This window comes from Bos taurus, chromosome 8 (assembly GCF_002263795.3).
Source record: "Bos taurus isolate L1 Dominette 01449 registration number 42190680 breed Hereford chromosome 8, ARS-UCD2.0, whole genome shotgun sequence".
NCBI lineage: Eukaryota > Metazoa > Chordata > Mammalia > Artiodactyla > Bovidae > Bos > Bos taurus.
The window spans coordinates 10,006,121-10,022,425 of record NC_037335.1 but is presented as its reverse complement, the minus strand read 5'-3'; the positions used below and the strand labels follow the sequence as shown (position 1 = coordinate 10,022,425).

At 46.2% G+C, this 16,305-nt stretch overlaps 1 protein-coding gene across 5 annotated transcripts in view; it reads left to right on the top strand.

Annotated features, from left to right (window-relative positions):
• EXTL3 (exostosin like glycosyltransferase 3) overlaps positions 1-16,305 on the top strand; it is a 143,926-nt gene that overhangs the window by 86,844 nt on the left and 40,777 nt on the right. For 3 of the 5 annotated variants that reach the window (XM_005209868.5, XM_005209869.5, XM_010807727.4), the window contains exons 2-3: positions 2,786-2,874; positions 4,813-7,440. In XM_005209868.5, coding sequence (XP_005209925.1) covers positions 5,293-7,440 — 2,148 coding nt within the window. In that variant the 5' untranslated portion in view covers positions 2,786-2,874; positions 4,813-5,292. Of the gene's footprint in view, positions 1-2,785; positions 2,875-4,812; positions 7,441-16,305 lie in introns of those variants that run through there. The other 2 variants (XM_059889289.1, NM_001082473.1) reach the window with 2 other exon arrangements.

The following is a 16,305-nucleotide window of genomic DNA, read 5'->3' as shown; positions in this document are numbered from 1 at the left end:
GCAGAAGAAAGATGTGGTAAACTCAAAATCAGATCAGTTGAAATTATTCAAGCTAAAGCTTTATTAGATGAAAAGAATACTGAGTATTGCAGAGTAACTGAATCATTACTCTGATTCAGAGTAATGCACAGGATAAATTGATGGGGAATTGAGATTAGGCATAATGGTTTGTTATGGTCCAGTATTAGGGTGAAGACAGTAGAATAAAAGGAAGGGATAAATGCACACATTGTAAATTATTATTATAAATATATTGTTACTATAATTATTATAAAAAAGAATGGATATAGTTTGGCAGATCTAAAAATAACTCCAGGACTTGTAGCCAATAATAGACTACAAAATTGAGGTTCTGTGCAGGGTGATTCTTACTATCTAATTTTTATAACAATCCTGAACATGAGTTTTTTACTTATGAAAAAACTGCAGCTCATCATGGTTAAGTGACCATCTAAGAGCTTGCTAAGCTGTGATTTGATCCAGGTCTGGCCAGGAGGTCTGTACTCTTTCCTGTATATCACATTGTTTCTAGTTTGTAAAAGGGGAAGAATGTAGTATCTTGGGCAGATTTTAAAGTTTTTGGAAAGAGGGAATATTTGGAATCACTAAGTGGCTATGCTGTGTCCTAGAGGAGGTAGCCGCTAAATTGTGTCTGACTCTTTGCGACCCCTTGAACTGCAGCACGTCAGACTTCCCTGTCCTTCACTATCTCCCAGAGTTTGCTCAGATTCATGTCCATTGAGTCAGTGATGTCATCCAACCATCTCATTCTCTTGTCACCTCCTTTGGGAGCTGGAAATGCTGGTCTGCTAGTGCAGAGCAGAAAGGCTAGGGTGGGAGTAGTAGCTTTGGGGGTTGAAGCCATCTGAATGGATGGATTCATTATCAGATTATGTCAGAAGCCTTGGGGAGCACTTTTTGTATGAGGTAGGAGCGCCAGTGGGTGCCAGCAAAGCAGAAAGGGACGAGTCAGGGAGACAGGTGGAATACCAGAGAGTGCAGTGTCACGGGCAACCAAGGGAAAGTTGAGAATTTGTAGAATGGGAAGTAATTGGTGATATAATTCATTTATTTAACAGATGTTTACAGAGAAGCTAACCATGTGCCTGGCACTGTGCTGAGACCTGGTGATACGGCAGTGGTCCAGGCAGACAAGGTTCCTACCCCCAACAGTGAGGTTTTGTTGGGAAAGATAGGTAATAAAAAGTCAGGAAAGAGATATTATGAAGGAGATCAGTAGGTCAGTGCCAGAAAGTGTCAGGGGCTAAGAAAGGCTGCTTGAAACGGGAATATCAAGAAGTGAAAATCTGAAGGGTGAGGAGTCAGCCAGAGGGGAGCCTGGGGAAGAGCATTTGAGATGGAAAGATCAGCAGGTAGAAGGCCTCTGAAGCAGTTGAGAGCTTGGGCAGTTGAGGAATTGAAAGGTGGCCAGTGCAGCTGAAGCTAAGCAAGCACGTGCGGCAGGGATGTCCTGTGGGAGAGAGAGTAGCTTGGTGGTCACGAGCTAGGGCTTCCCTTGTGGCTCAGCTGGTAAAGAATCAGCCTGCAATGTGGGAGACCTGGCTTTGATCCCTGGGTTGGGAAGATCCCCTGGAGAAGGGAAAGGCTACCCATTCCAGTGTTCTGGCCTGGAGAATTCCATGGACTGTATAGTCCATGGGTTTGCAAAGAGTCGGACACGACTGAGCGACTTTCAGGAGCTAGTTATGAAGGACCTGGCAGTGCAGTGGGAGAGCGCTGAACGTTTTTAAGGGACGGAGAGCCATGGTTGAACTCAAAGTTTAAAATGATGCTTCTGGTTGCTGCATGTAGAAGGCATCGTAGGGCGCAGGCTGACAAGTTGGGCGTTCAGTGCAGTGGCAGATGACAGAATCAGTGAGGCGCGTGTATTGCATGTGGAGTTACATGGATAAGGAGACTGCTCCTTATCAGTGTTTCATGTGACTTATTTCTAGATCCTAGTACCTTCATTATCATGCTCCAGAGAATGGCAGAAGAGATTCTAAGTGTTTTTGTTTTTCTTTTGTGCTTGAAATGATGGATTTAGCTGTTTGGGAAAGAAAGTTCATGCTTCAGAGCACTGATGACACTTTTGCCTAATTCCAGTAAAAGATGGAACTTGATGGGGATAGAAATTTTAGAGTCAATGTTGAATTACTGGTTTCCATCAGGGCACTTGTTTCTTTTTCCAGTTCTGTTCACTGTAAGTTGGTGGTGCTAGCAATATGAGATTGTGTAGTCAGTCTCCAGGTGACTTTTTAAAGACATCTTGTTTAGACTCTGTATAGTTTGTTTTTGAGTTTTTAATATGAAAAATGTTAAACACATGTAAAAGCAGGCCTGAGTTTCTCCCCATCATTCAGTGTCAACAGCAGTCTGGTCATGACTCATCTTGTTTCACTGATACCCCAGAGTTCTTACCACCACGCTTGTCCTATTTATTTTTAAGCAAATTCCAGATAAATCGTCGGTAAATATCTCAGTATATACTTCTAAAAGGTAAGGACTTTTCTACATTTTAGTGCTTTGGTTTATTCCCTCTTGGAGCACATAAACAGGTAACCATATAGCTGGATGGTTTGCCTTTGAGAGTGCCAAATTATGCTTATTGTCCAAGTGTATTTATTGATAGGACCGCTTTTCACTTAAAATACTGTCTCCATTTGAACAATAAATTCTGTGATTGCCTTGTATACATGAGAAGCCTTTTCACAGTGGACAGTTAATAAATTCTTCAGTATTGAGTATTTCCCTAATAGCTTGTCGCTTCTCTGTCTTCAATCAGGAGAGAAGCCCCGGAGGTGACTGTTTCAGGAGATGACGCACCGAAGCGCAGTGCTGCGTGAGCCAGAGAGGAGGGGCCTGAGCCACAGGGTGAGAGGGGGTGGAGCGGCCGAGTCGCCCGGATTTTGCCACTTGTTTTCCTCCACCCCATCCTTTCTTTGTTAGGATTTGCTCATAAATGCAGAGCACATTTTTTTATTTTGAAAACAAAAAAGGATATTTTTAACATTTGAATTAAAAGGATAATGCTTTAATATTGACCTACATGGATATTTGGTAAGCTGCTAAACTAAATTACCCAAGTTTAGGTTTTTTTCCATGATTGATTACTATTTGGGTTTTGTTGTCCTTATCTCATGGTCTGCTTACTCAAACCTCTTAGTAACATTGTCATCACTTTCTATTTTTATCTAAAAGGAGAGATGACTCTATCAAACATTTAATAGTTACACATGGTTAGCAAAGGTGGAAGCTAGAGAGACTGACTGAGCATCCATAAAGTGAAAGTGAAGTCCCTCAGTCGTGTCCAACTCTTTGCGACCCCATGGACTGTAGCCTACCAGGCTCTTCCGTCCATGGGATTTTCCAGGCAAGAGCGCTGGAGTGGATTGCCATTTCCTTCTCCAGGGGATCTTCCCGACCCAGGAATGGAACCCGGGTCTCCGGCACTGCAGGCAGATGCTTTTACCGTCTGAGCCAAATGCTGGCCATAAATTACCTCTCATTTTACACTGTCTTGGGGTAGTTTCCTTGCTGTTTGTCTGTGTGTTTTTTAGGCTAAAAGTAGTTCCCTGAGGTCAAAGATTATTTTACATCCTAGCTTCTCCCACGGTTATACTTAGCATGTCTTAGACATGAAGGAGTATGATGAATACTCTTTGGAGGAAATGAATGAAGGAAGTTGGAGGTATTTTTGGCATGAAGTGAAGTCTCTTAGTTGTGTCCGACTCTTTGTGACCCTATGGACTGTAACCTATCAGGTTACTCTGACCATAGGATTTTCCAGGCAAGAATGCTGGAGTGGGTTGCCATTTCCTTCTCCAGGGGGATCTTCCTGACCCAGGGATCAAACCCAGGTCTCCTGCATTGCAGGCAGACGCTTTACCATCTGAGACACAAAAGAAGCCCTTTTTTTTTTTTACTTCTAGATGTACTGAAATTGAGGAGAAAGCAAGTGCAAAAGTTTTATAACTTGTGATAGTAAAGTTTGGTAAGAGAAAAGGACTGGGAATGCTGGTTCAAGATTTATTAACCTAAAGTATCCTCCTTTATTTTCATAGCAACACAATGTATTGTTATCTCCACACATTTATCTTTGTTTTGGGAGATTAGAAACCTGAGGCCTAAAGTCTCACAGCAAATCTCTGTAAAAGATAAGAAATAATATCCCCATTTCTAAGTACAGTGTTCTTTCTGAAAGACCAAGTTACTATTTATATAGAAGATAAATGAGAAGCAAGCTGGGAAATACATTTTTGTCTCTGGATTACTGCACCCACTGCTGGTGAAGATCCAGAGAGTTCTCTTCAGCTCTTTTCCACCACTTTGAATATAATAAATGGAGCTCCTCACAGAGGTGTTGTTTTTTTTTTTTTTTTTGGCTTTTCCCCAATACTTAAAGAGGCAATTTTCCTGTCAGTAATGAACATAGATAGGAGGGTGTTTCTCTGTCTCACCACGATGCCTAAGTCTCAAATAACAAATTGTTATGAACATTTTTGCCCTTTGTTGAATGTAGCTGCTAATCATTTTATACGGCTCTAATTGGAAGAAAGTGGGTGTGTCTGAAACTGCTTTTGGACACTTACCTAATCCATCTCTTACTATTAATAACTCCAAGTACAATATCCATGCCAAAAAATAAAACCTATATTGGATTTAAAATATTCTTCGAGGCACACACCAGTGATCCAATCCATTGTTCCGTCTTACAAGATTTAGGCATTTTCCAAAAAGTTTCAGAAGTGGGGAAGCAAGATTGTTGAGCATAAGGTCATCAAGACTGACACACTTCTCTTTCTTTTGCAGGCCTGAATATTGGCAGTGACACTTAAGAGGCTGGCATTTATTTCTGTTCTAACCAGCTACCTTATAACTGTGAAAAGTAACTATGCATATGTGTTGGTCAGCGAAACCAAGGAACAAGAGCTATGGCGGTTGAGGAGGTCTGTCTGATTCCGGGGTGCTTTTCCCTGGCTCCACCATCAGGGACCTTCGCCCTCCCACCTCAACAACCATGTGGTACCCTCTGGCTTTTGATAGAGATTAAGGACATGTTCTTTGGCCTACAGCTAGAACTCAGAATCTGCTGGAGTAGGGTCAGAGACCATTTCAGTCACAGCTGAGGAAGATGAAATTTCCATTCTACTTGGTGCCTTGTCCAGGGAGCACACTAACTCTTGGGAAAGCGTGTTGAGTGAGAAGAGGCTGAGCCTGGCCCACTAGAAACCCGTGGTTATGGCGAGTGAGCCAACGTGACCAGCGGAGGCAAGAGCCGCAGAGGGACTCATGACGGGCTATACCATGTTGCGGAATGGGGGCGCGGGGAACGGAGGTCAAACCTGCATGCTGCGCTGGTCCAACCGCATTCGGCTCACGTGGCTCAGCTTCACGCTGTTCATCATCCTTGTGTTCTTTCCTCTCATCGCTCACTATTATCTCACCACCCTCGACGAGGCAGACGAGGCGGGCAAGCGCATCTTCGGCCCGCGGGCCGGCAGCGAACTCTGCGAGGTGAAGCACGTGTTGGACCTGTGCCGCATCCGCGAGTCCGTGAGCGAGGAGCTCCTGCAGCTGGAAGCCAAGCGGCAGGAGCTGAACAGTGAAATCGCCAAGCTGAACCTGAAGATTGAGGCCTGCAAGAAGAGCATCGAGAATGCCAAGCAGGACCTGCTTCAGCTCAAGAACGTCATCAGCCAGACAGAGCATTCCTACAAGGAGCTGATGGCGCAGAACCAGCCCAAGCTCTCCCTGCCTATCCGCCTGCTCCCGGAGAAGGACGATGCCGGCCTCCCGCCCCCCAAGGCCCAGCGGGGCTGCCGGCTGCACAATTGCTTCGATTATTCCCGGTGCCCTCTGACCTCTGGTTTCCCCGTCTATGTTTATGACAGTGACCAGTTCGCCTTTGGCAGCTACCTGGATCCCTTGGTCAAGCAGGCTTTCCAGGCCACGGCCCGAGCCAACGTTTATGTCACCGACAATGCAGACATAGCCTGCCTTTATGTGATCCTAGTAGGGGAGATGCAGGAGCCCGCCGTGCTGCGGCCCGCCGACCTGGAGAAGCAGCTGTTGTCCCTCCCGCACTGGCGGACGGACGGCCACAACCACGTCATCATCAGCCTGTCTCGGAAGTCGGACACCCAGAACTTACTGTACAACGTCAGCACCGGCCGGGCCATGGTGGCCCAGTCCACCTTCTATGCGGCCCAGTACCGGCCTGGCTTTGACTTGGTGGTGTCGCCCCTAGTCCACGCCATGTCGGAGCCCAACTTCATGGAAATCCCACCACAGGTGCCGGTGAAGCGGAAATACCTCTTCACCTTCCAGGGCGAGAAGATAGAGTCGCTGAGATCCAGCCTTCAGGAGGCCCGCTCCTTTGAGGAGGAGATGGAGGGGGACCCCCCGGCCGACTACGACGATCGGATCATCGCCACCCTCAAGGCCGTCCAAGACAGCAAGCTCGATCAGGTCCTGGTGGAATTCACCTGTAAGAGCCAGCCGAGAGCCAGCCTGCCGACTGAGTGGGCGCTGTGCGGCGAGCGGGAGGACCGCCTGGAGCTCCTGAAGCTCTCCACCTTTGCCCTCATCATCACGCCGGGGGACCCGCGCCTGCTTGTGTCCTCAGGGTGTGCTACCCGGCTCTTCGAGGCCCTGGAGGTCGGGGCTGTCCCGGTGGTGCTGGGGGAGCACGTGCAGCTCCCCTACCAGGATGTGCTGCAGTGGAGCGAGGCGGCGCTGGTGGTGCCCAAGCCGCGGGTCACTGAGGTCCACTTCCTGCTGCGGAGCCTCTCGGACAGCGACCTGCTGGCCATGCGGCGCCAGGGCCGCTTCCTCTGGGAGACCTACTTCTCCACCACGGACAGTATCTTCAGCACCGTGCTGGCCGTGATCCGGACGCGCATCCAGATCCCAGCGGCTCCCATCCGGGAGGAGGCCGCGGCCGAGATCCCGCACCGCTCGGGCAAGGCGGCCGGCACCGACCCCAACATGGCGGACACCGGGGACCTGGACCTGGGCCCGGTGGAGACCGAGCCGCCCTACGCCTCGCCCAAGTACCTCCGCAACTTCACCCTCACCGTCACCGACCTCTACCGCAGCTGGAACTCCGCCCCGGGGCCTTTCCATCTCTTCCCCCACACGCCCTTTGACCCCGTGCTGCCCTCGGAGGCCAAGTTCCTGGGCTCAGGGACCGGATTCCGGCCTATTGGTGGCGGGGCCGGGGGCTCCGGCAAGGAGTTTCAGGCTGCGCTGGGCGGCAACGTCCCTCGGGAGCAGTTCACGGTGGTAATGTTGACTTACGAGCGGGAGGAGGTGCTCATGAACTCCTTAGAGAGGCTGAACGGCCTCCCTTACCTGAACAAGGTCGTGGTGGTGTGGAATTCTCCCAAGCTGCCGTCAGAGGACCTGGTGTGGCCTGACATTGGGGTCCCCATCATGGTAATGATAGAGCCACGAGCGGTTTCTTTACCGCGCCAGAGGCTAGTTCATTCTTGATGCTCTCTTTCCTGTAAAGATGCTGTGTGTGTTTTTTTTTAACCTATTCAGATTCTTACCCTTGCTTCTGTTTGAGTTCTTTCAGGTCTTGCCAGTTCTCTGCTGCTCACTTCCAAAGGCCCCTAAGACGTTCCCATAGGGAGACTGATACTGGCCCTGTGAAGGTTTACAAAACCCTGTCATTGACCTCGTAGACATCTTCTCTGTCCTTACAAAGGGGCTGACGATGAGAATGATGATGAAAAGCTGACGTTTATTTACGAAGCACTCATAATTTTAGAGTTTATAGAGCTTACAGTAACAGTTATGGGCTAGTATGATTTCTTAACTGAGGCTTAGACATGTTAAGTATTTTGCCCAGGGTCACGATTAGCATTTGTGGAGGAGCTGAGCTTTTAGTGTGCCTGATTCCAGGAGCTGTGGTTTTAATCATCTCCCAAAGGGTTTAGGAAGGAGACCTGTTCCATTTCACAGGATTGTCTTCCTCTGGGAGACTGGTGTCAGGGTTTGGTATTTTGGGAGTTGGAGACCTTGGACCTTTTCTGTAGTTTCATTCTCATAAAACTCTTCTCTGTTATGGTTAGGATGATGTATTCTACAGGAAAAGTAATAGCCAAATATGCAGGATAGAGCTTTAGTTCTGAGTACTTTGTTTATCCACCTTCTGTTGTAAGTTTGTCCATCTAGAAGGAGATTACCCATTTCTCTTACATGTGAGGCCTAAGAACAGATCTCAAGCCACATGGCAACACTTTACCATGCAGCACAGGTACTTTCCAGAAAAGGCAGCAAAGAGGGGCCAAAGTCTGATAAGCCATCACTGCTCGACGCTTGCTTAAGAAAATTAGTCGTTTTTAGCAAGAATTTGCCTTGAAAGGGAACGTTTAGGCTAGACCAGTTTTTAAAATATTTATTTCATTGAGGAGCTAATTCACATGAAATATTTTCTAATCAGCATTATGGTAAATGGGAAAGTATGAGTTTTGGCACAGTAGAGACCTAGGATTAAATAGTCATTTTGTGATCTTTGATAAGTTAATTAACTCCTTTGACTTCAGGATTAAAGAGGGATCTAAGATAATACAGGGCTTCCCTGATAGCTCATTGGTAAAGAATCCGCCTGCAGTGTCGGAGACCTGGGTTCGATCCCTGGGTTCGGAAGATCCCCCGGAGAAGGGAAAGGCTACCCATGCATTCTGGCCTGGAGAATTCCATGGGCTGTATAGTCCATGACGTCTCAAAGAGTCTGACATGACTGAGCCACTTTTTCTTTCACTGAGATAATACAAGTAGTCAGTTAAGTCGCTCAGTCATGTCAGACTTTTTGTGACCCCATGGACTGCAGCACACCAGGCCTCCCTGTCGCTCACCAACTCCTGGAGTTTCCTCAAACTCATGTCCATTGAGTCGGTGATGCCACCCAACCATCTCATCCTCTGTCGTCCTGTTCTCCTCCCGCCTTCAATCCTTCCCAGCATCAGGGTCTTTTCCACTGAGGCAGTTCTTCACATCAGGTGGCCAAAGTATTGGAGGTTCGGCTTTAGCATCAGTCCTTCCAATGAATATTCAGGACCGATTTCCTTTAGGAGGGACTTGTTGGATCTCCTTGCAGTCCAAGGGATTCTCAGGAGTCTTCTCCAACACCACAGTTCAAGAGCATCAATTCTTTGGCGTTCCACTTTCTTTATAGTCCAACTATCACATCCATACATGACTACTGGAAAAACCATAGCTTTGACTAGATGGACCTTTGTTGGCAAAGTAATGTCTCTGCTTTTTAATATACTGGAAAAGTGCCCAATAATTATTTGATTCCTATTTATTCCTTCATGTCAAAGGAGATGGAAGTCAGCATGGATGTTCTGCTTATGTTAAGGACTCACTTCACTGATAAACCTCCTTGTACCCATGACTTAATTTCCCTTGTGTCTTAACTGTTACTACCTTTCTTCTCTTGTACAAATCTTTGTTTTCTTTTTTTTTTTTACAAATGCCGCTACTTTCTTCCTACTGCTGCTAATCTTTTCTTGTATTTTATTTAATTGAATTTATAATCAGAGACTCTTCAAAGACTGTAGGGTGCTGCAAACTTTTGACCCCAGAATTTATTTTGTATATTAAGAAAGCTTTGTAGACAGGGAGATTTCTCTCTAGACTTCTTCCCAAATACGTTTCACTTTTTTTCTTTCCTAGTTACAACTTTTTGAATGTCATCAAAATTAAAAAAAAAAAAAAATCGTTCTGTGAAAGGTCGATGCTCCTCATTAGCAAAGCAGCCTGTGTTTTCCATTTTGCTGAGTTTTCTGTAAATTTGTTAGGGACGTGGAGAAGCTGATGCCGCCACGGTTAACAGTGTCTGAAGTGCAGCAGAGTGCTTGCCACAATGAGTCCTTCCTTTTAACTCTGGTGGGAGATAAATCGTTCTCTTTGATTACTGAGCCACTCATTGCAGCAATACCATGCTTAGTCAGAAAGGGCCAGAAACTCTCCAGGCTGGGGGCAGCTCTGAATAGCTTGTCCGTATTAGTAGTACACATTTTTTTTTTTTTGTCTTTCTCCCTAGTTCCTGTGAAAAAAGAAGAAACTCTTCAAGCTGGAAAATTTCACCCCATTCTCTAAATATTTGGACTGCTTTCTATTCAGTATGTAGGAGAGGCAGGGTTTTGGGCAGCAGTTGAGCTGCCGCCCTCTGGGGCACAGAGCTGTCACGGTGGGCTGAGAGGGAGGGTGGCCCTCCGCGGTGGGAAGTGGTAGTGTTAGGAGCCGTCTGAGAGTGGGTTTTCCGACGAGGATGCAGACGTGACCTCTTTGTTCATTTTGTTACAGTTAACAGTAGATCTCTATAAGATGACCGGGCAGTCTTTCAGGTTCCATTCCTTCAGGGAAGATGATTTGAGCTAAAAGAAGCAACCCAGGAGCCTACCTGCCACTTCAGAAAATGTTGGGCAGTCTGTGGGTGTCTTCTGCTCAGGGTGCCATCATAGCAGCGGGCACAAATGCTGTCTGTCTGTGGGCTGTGAAGTCTGTTGAGCCCTCGGTGTTCAAGTAGAGAGTAGGGTTGTCTCAGGCGTACCTACTGGGGCCTGTGGTGAAATCCCTCTCTCTTTTCCATTACTTACCAAGCAAGGGGGAAGCTACTCTGGGTCTGGCAGAGAGTAAGTGTGATTTTCACTGCCACCCTCCTGCCCAGCATGCTTTATGTAAAGAGAGTTTCAGTTGAGATCAGGTAGGGCCTGTTCGAATTGACAGTGCTGCCCACAGGGAGGTGGGGTCTCTCACCGGGATGGTAGGGATGGCTGCACCAGAGGTATCTTTCTGTCTCTTACTTGTTTGTGAGCAGTTGAATCGGGTTCCTTAGCTCCTTGAGTGGAATGTCATGAATGTTTAATGGAAGTCAAATGGAGGGTGGCGTTGGGCCAGGGGATTTGAAGGCCTGCCTTTTGAAAAGCTCCCTTCTAGGGGGGAAGTCAGCACTTTCATGCATCTTAAAGATTTTCCACTGTTTCCTGGCTGCCGTTGTTTGTAGTGATAGTCAGTGATTTCTCAAATATTTATTTCCCCATAGGTAGTGTGTTATTTTTCTCTGGCCACTTTGAAGACTTTTTCTATACACGTGGTTTCCAGCAGTTTGACTGTGATGCGCCTCTGCGTGGTTTTCTTTGATCTGTGTTCTGATTGGGCTTCACTTAGTCTCTTAAGGGCTTATCCCAGGTGGCTTAGTGATAAAGAACCCGCCTGCCAGTGCAGGAGATGTGGGTTCAATGCCTGGGTGGGGAAGATCCCCTGGAGAAGGAAATGGCAACTCACTCCAGTATTCTTGTCTGGGAAATCTCATGAACAGATGAGCCTGGTGGGCTACAGTCCATGGAGTCACAAAGAGTGGGACAACACTTAGCAACTAAACAACAAGGCTCTTAAATCTAGTAATTTATGTATTTTAAAATTATATTTGGGGAATTTTTTATTCAATATTTAATCAGGTATTTTTTTCCTCTTTGGGGACTTCATTCTGTGTATACTAGGCATTAAAAAATATATTTTACAATTTTATTTGTCCATTATACTATACTAGGCATTTTGATACTGTCTTGCAGTTTTCGGCAGTTCTGTTCATTGTTTAAAAATCATTTTTTATCTTTGATAATTTCTGTTGATATGTTGTCACATTTGCTGACTTTGGTGTCTACACTGTTCTTCATTGAGTCAGTTTTATATTTCAGATACTGTGTTTTCCAGTTTAAGAATTTCCACGTTTTTAAAAATAATAGTTTCTGTTTCTCTCCTGAGATTTCCTGTTTCGTTTTTTCCCATTCTGAATACACCTCGTTTAAAAATGTATTTTATTTATTTGGCTGCATTGAGTCTTCGTTGCAGCACGTGGAGTCTTCATTGGTTCACGTGGGATCTTTCATTGCTGTGCATGGACTCACTAGTTGTGGCACAGGGGCTCTGGAGCGTGAGGGCTCAGTAGTTAAGCACATGGGCTTTCTTGCTCCTTGCCGTGTGGAATCTTAGTTCTCTGATCAGGGATCAAACCCACGTCCCTTGCATTGGAAGGCAGATTCTTAACCGCTGGACCACCTAGGAAGTCCCTACTTCACTTCAATGAGTGCAGTTATGTTAGCTGCTTTAACCTCTTGGTCTGCTAATTCCAGCATATGGGTTGAGTATTCATTGTAATTGGGGGTCATATTCTTCTGGTTAGTCTGGGTCTTTGTACAGCAAACAGTTTTGTATTAAATTGTGAATGTCGCGAAGACTGTGGATTTTGTTTTATTTCTCTGAAAAGTGTTGAGCTTTTAGTTTTAGCGGGAAGTTAATTTGGTTGGACAGCAAGTTCTCTTGGGTGGCAACACAAATGTTAGTTCAGCCTTTTTATCTGTAGCTGGTCTGCTTGTGAACAGCAGAAAGAATGCATGGTTCTGGGGTGACCTGGAGACTGGGAGCTTTATACACAGAACTTGGAGCTCTCCTGTCTGGTTCTCTCTCTGCTGCAACTCCTTTCTTCCAGGGGTGGTGGTTGCCCCAGGCTCTTTCCTCTTATTCCTCAGGCCAGAACAGCTGGGTGCTGTATGCAAGTTTAAGCTAACCTTGGTACCAGCTCTGGTCTACCCTCAAGGGGAAAGCGGCGGTGATTCTCCCCATGTCAGTAATTCCTTCCTAAATTTTGGCTCCCCTTCGTAATGTGTCGCCTTCTGCTCAGTCTGGTGTCTTTAGGTAATGCTCTTTTGGTATTTTTGTCCAGAGTTAATGTTGCCGTCAGTAGGAGGCTGCGTCTGGGTGGGCAGGAGCCTCCAGCTGGTCTCTGATACACAGCCCCACCCAAAATATTGGTTCAGGTTACTGGTTTATTCTGACCAATTAACACATCTTTTTCACTCTGCTTTACATTTTGGAAAATAGTATATAGGGTGGCCTTGTTGGAGCATCCTGTGGAAACAAGAACATCAAACTCGGTCCTTTTGCAGTTTTACAAAGGGGACTTTGCTGTTCACCGTGTAGTCTTGCCCACTCAAAACACTGTCCATCTCTAGGCTGTGAACTCGCTTGTTTGTAGGTCCCTGACAGCCGAGGCCCTCAATCCTTAATTTTTAGTTCTGTTCTCTATAAAGGGTACAGCTCCTTTAAATAGGGTGCCTAGGAGGACTTTTTTGAAGAGGTGACATTTGAGCAGAAGCCTGAGGGAAGTGGGAGAATGGACCATGTAAATTCTGGGGGGATGTACAGAGAACAGGAAGTGCAGGAAGCTTGTTGTGCTCAGGCCATGGCAGGGGGACCCTGTGTACCCTGGGTGGAATGATCCAGAGTAGAGCTTGAGAGGAGGTTGGAGGAGACAGAGGCGGCACATGTAGGCCATGGTGAGGACTGAAGGTTTTATATTCTCAGTGTGTGAGGGTGCAAGGGGAGGGTTTTGAGCAGAGAGAAATATGATACTGTGGGATGATGGGGGAAAGAGCAGACAGAGTTGAAAGGCTATTGCAGGAGCCCAGGTGAGGGGTGCTGGCGGCCTGGATGGGGCAGTCATGGTGGAGATGGTGATTCAGAGAGAAGTGTATCATACTGCTGTGGGAGTCTCCAGGGTCTCTGGAGATGAGGCCAGAACGCGCTGTATTGCCCAAGAGAAGATTGTGGAGATATGAGGTGGTTTTTCAGCCCTTTTCCCCTCTCTCCCAGTCCTTGATACTAGAATTGAACAAGGCAGGTTCTGTCTGGGGAACTTAATGTCATGCCAGGGTGGTTATTTTAGTCCTGTTGCCCCAGGAGTCTGCTGAGGAAGGTTGGAGGAGAAACCGGCTGTGTTGTTAACTCAAGAGTCGTTACAGTTCAGGCTTGGGCCTCTGCCAGCTGGGCCGTTAAAGGCTTCATTTCTTGCTGGCTAGCCCGCCAGGCTCCTCTGTCCATGGGGTTTTTCCCAGCAAGAATACTGGAGTGGGTTGCCGTTTCCTCCTCCTGGGAATCTTCCTGACCTGGGGTTGAATCTGTGTCTCCTGCATTGCTGGCTGATTCTTTACCACTGAGCCACTGGGGAGGCCCTCAGATACTGAGTTATTTGCTACTAATTCGGAAAAGACTTATCATGATAGCTAATTAAATACTTACTAAGTGAATTGATACTTGGCTAATTAACGTGAATTTTCGGATTCTACCTGGGTTTAGAAACCAAATGGTTAGTTAACATATTGGCAGAAAGGATTCTATTTAAGTAGTAGTTCTTTTATCATTCATAAAGTCCAGAATTCCTCAGAACCCAGGTTGAATGTTAACTGAGGATACTGATTGTTTTCTGTATGTTTTGTACGACATGTACAGCTCATGCATTTGCATACACTGGGGGTCTAGGTTCTGCCTGTTGCCCTATTCTTTTGTGGTGAGAAGAGGGGCGCCTTCATGAATGAAGGTGAACAGAGGACTAGGGGCCATCATCTGAGTACTGTATGTGAAACAGGAAAAAGAGTGTTAGTGAGCACTGCTCCTGACCTTGACTGTTGTAGGTTGATGGATTTTTTTTTTTTTTGCTCTAGAAAACTAGATTAGATACTAAGAGGTTTCAGTATAATCAGTGTTTATAGTTGACATATAAACTTTTCAAGTCTTTATTCCATATTCTGAAAATATGGATGGGACTGGACTAAGTTAGGTCCTATTTCCTGTTTGTTTATTCATTTGTAAAGCACTTGTTGAACACCTTCTGTATGGCAGGCACTGTGCTCTGTACATTCTGGTCAGTGTCATACCGGTAGTTAAATCAATAGCTTGAAGGTCAGTCTTCATGCTCACAAGTCACTAAGCTGTAGTCATAAGGCATGAAAAAAATAGCCAATGTTGAGGGAGCGAGGAGGAGCATTGTTTTAATTTGAAAGAAAACAACATCAACAGAAGTGAGAATATTTCCTAATCATGACATCTTCTGGTTGACTCATTTCTTTCACGTTTGATCTGCCCTTTGTCAGATCCTTAGAGGCCCATGCTGTTCTGCATGTTTGCGTTACAGATATTTAAATCTCTTTGTCCTTCTGATTTTGGTGCCAGAATGGATAATGGTTGATTCGCTGAGCTTTTGTCTAGCCATTAAGCACTACAGCTCTGAAGCAAAACTGGTAGAAGAAAGCTTTTCCTAAAAGAAAATTTTAATTTATTTATGTGGCCGCGCTGGGTCTCAGGTGTGCCATGTGGGACCGTAAGTTGCGGCATATGGGGTCTGGGATTGAACCCAGGCCCCCTGCATTGGGAGCTTGAAGTCTTGGCCACTGGACCACCAGGGAAGTCCCAAAGAAAGCTTTTACTTCGCCCACCCTTCCCTCACCCTTTGCTTTTAGTTTGTATTTGCGAACTTTGTACAGGCAGAAATCCTTTTGGTTATGAGAAAGAGGTGACGTGCTTACATTACGAATTACACGTATTCAGAGTTGGCTTTGCTCTCTCCTGGTGGTTGATTCTGAAAATGGCGCAGTGACATTTGGGCTGGATAGTTCTGTGTTGTGGGGAGCAGCCCTGTGCAGTGTGGGATTGCAGCATCCCTGGCCTCTGCCCACTAAGTGCAAGCAACCCGCTGGCCACCCAGTGGTGACAACCAAAGATGTGCACAGACATTGTCAAGTGTCCCCTGGGGGTCACAATCACTCCTAGCTGAGAATCCTTAAAGCAGACCTGCTGACCGGAGTTTTTCGTGGGTTAACCACAAGTGGGCTGCAGCCATACTTGACTCTGTGTTTCTCTGAATCCTGGAAAGCTGCTCTTTTATTCCGATTCAGTTCCCTTACCCTGAAGATCTTGCTGTCGTCCAGCCCCGAGGAGTAATGCCAGGATGAGCTGAGACAGAACATGTGCTATATTCCTGAATCCAGAGGACTTGTTCTTAATGGACATGCCTCTTAATGAACTTTGATAAACTTGCTAAAAAACTGAATGTGAAATCTAGGCCAACACACACTTGATATGAGACCTTCCGCTCCGTCTCGGTTTTCCACAGGACAGGCAGGTCCTCTTGATTCGATTCACTTTGTAATGAGACCAAAAGTCTGGCTGTGTTCTAGGTATCAGAGCATGATGGTGTTAGTTTTTATTGTTGTTTCTGAATTTTAGATGAAGGAGTTGACTGTAGCGTTGTCAAGTGTGGCTGGTAAGTAGCTCCCGTTTTTCGCACAACATGGTGCTGTGCTGACTCCGCGCAGAGGCTGCCTACTCAGGTTCATGCATGTAGTAAGTGGTAGAATTGAAATCTGAACTCAGGTCTTTCTGCTTGACTCCAAAGCCATGCTTTCCCCTCTGTCCCAGCGCCTCTCAAAGTGCTGCGTGCCTAGGACTCAC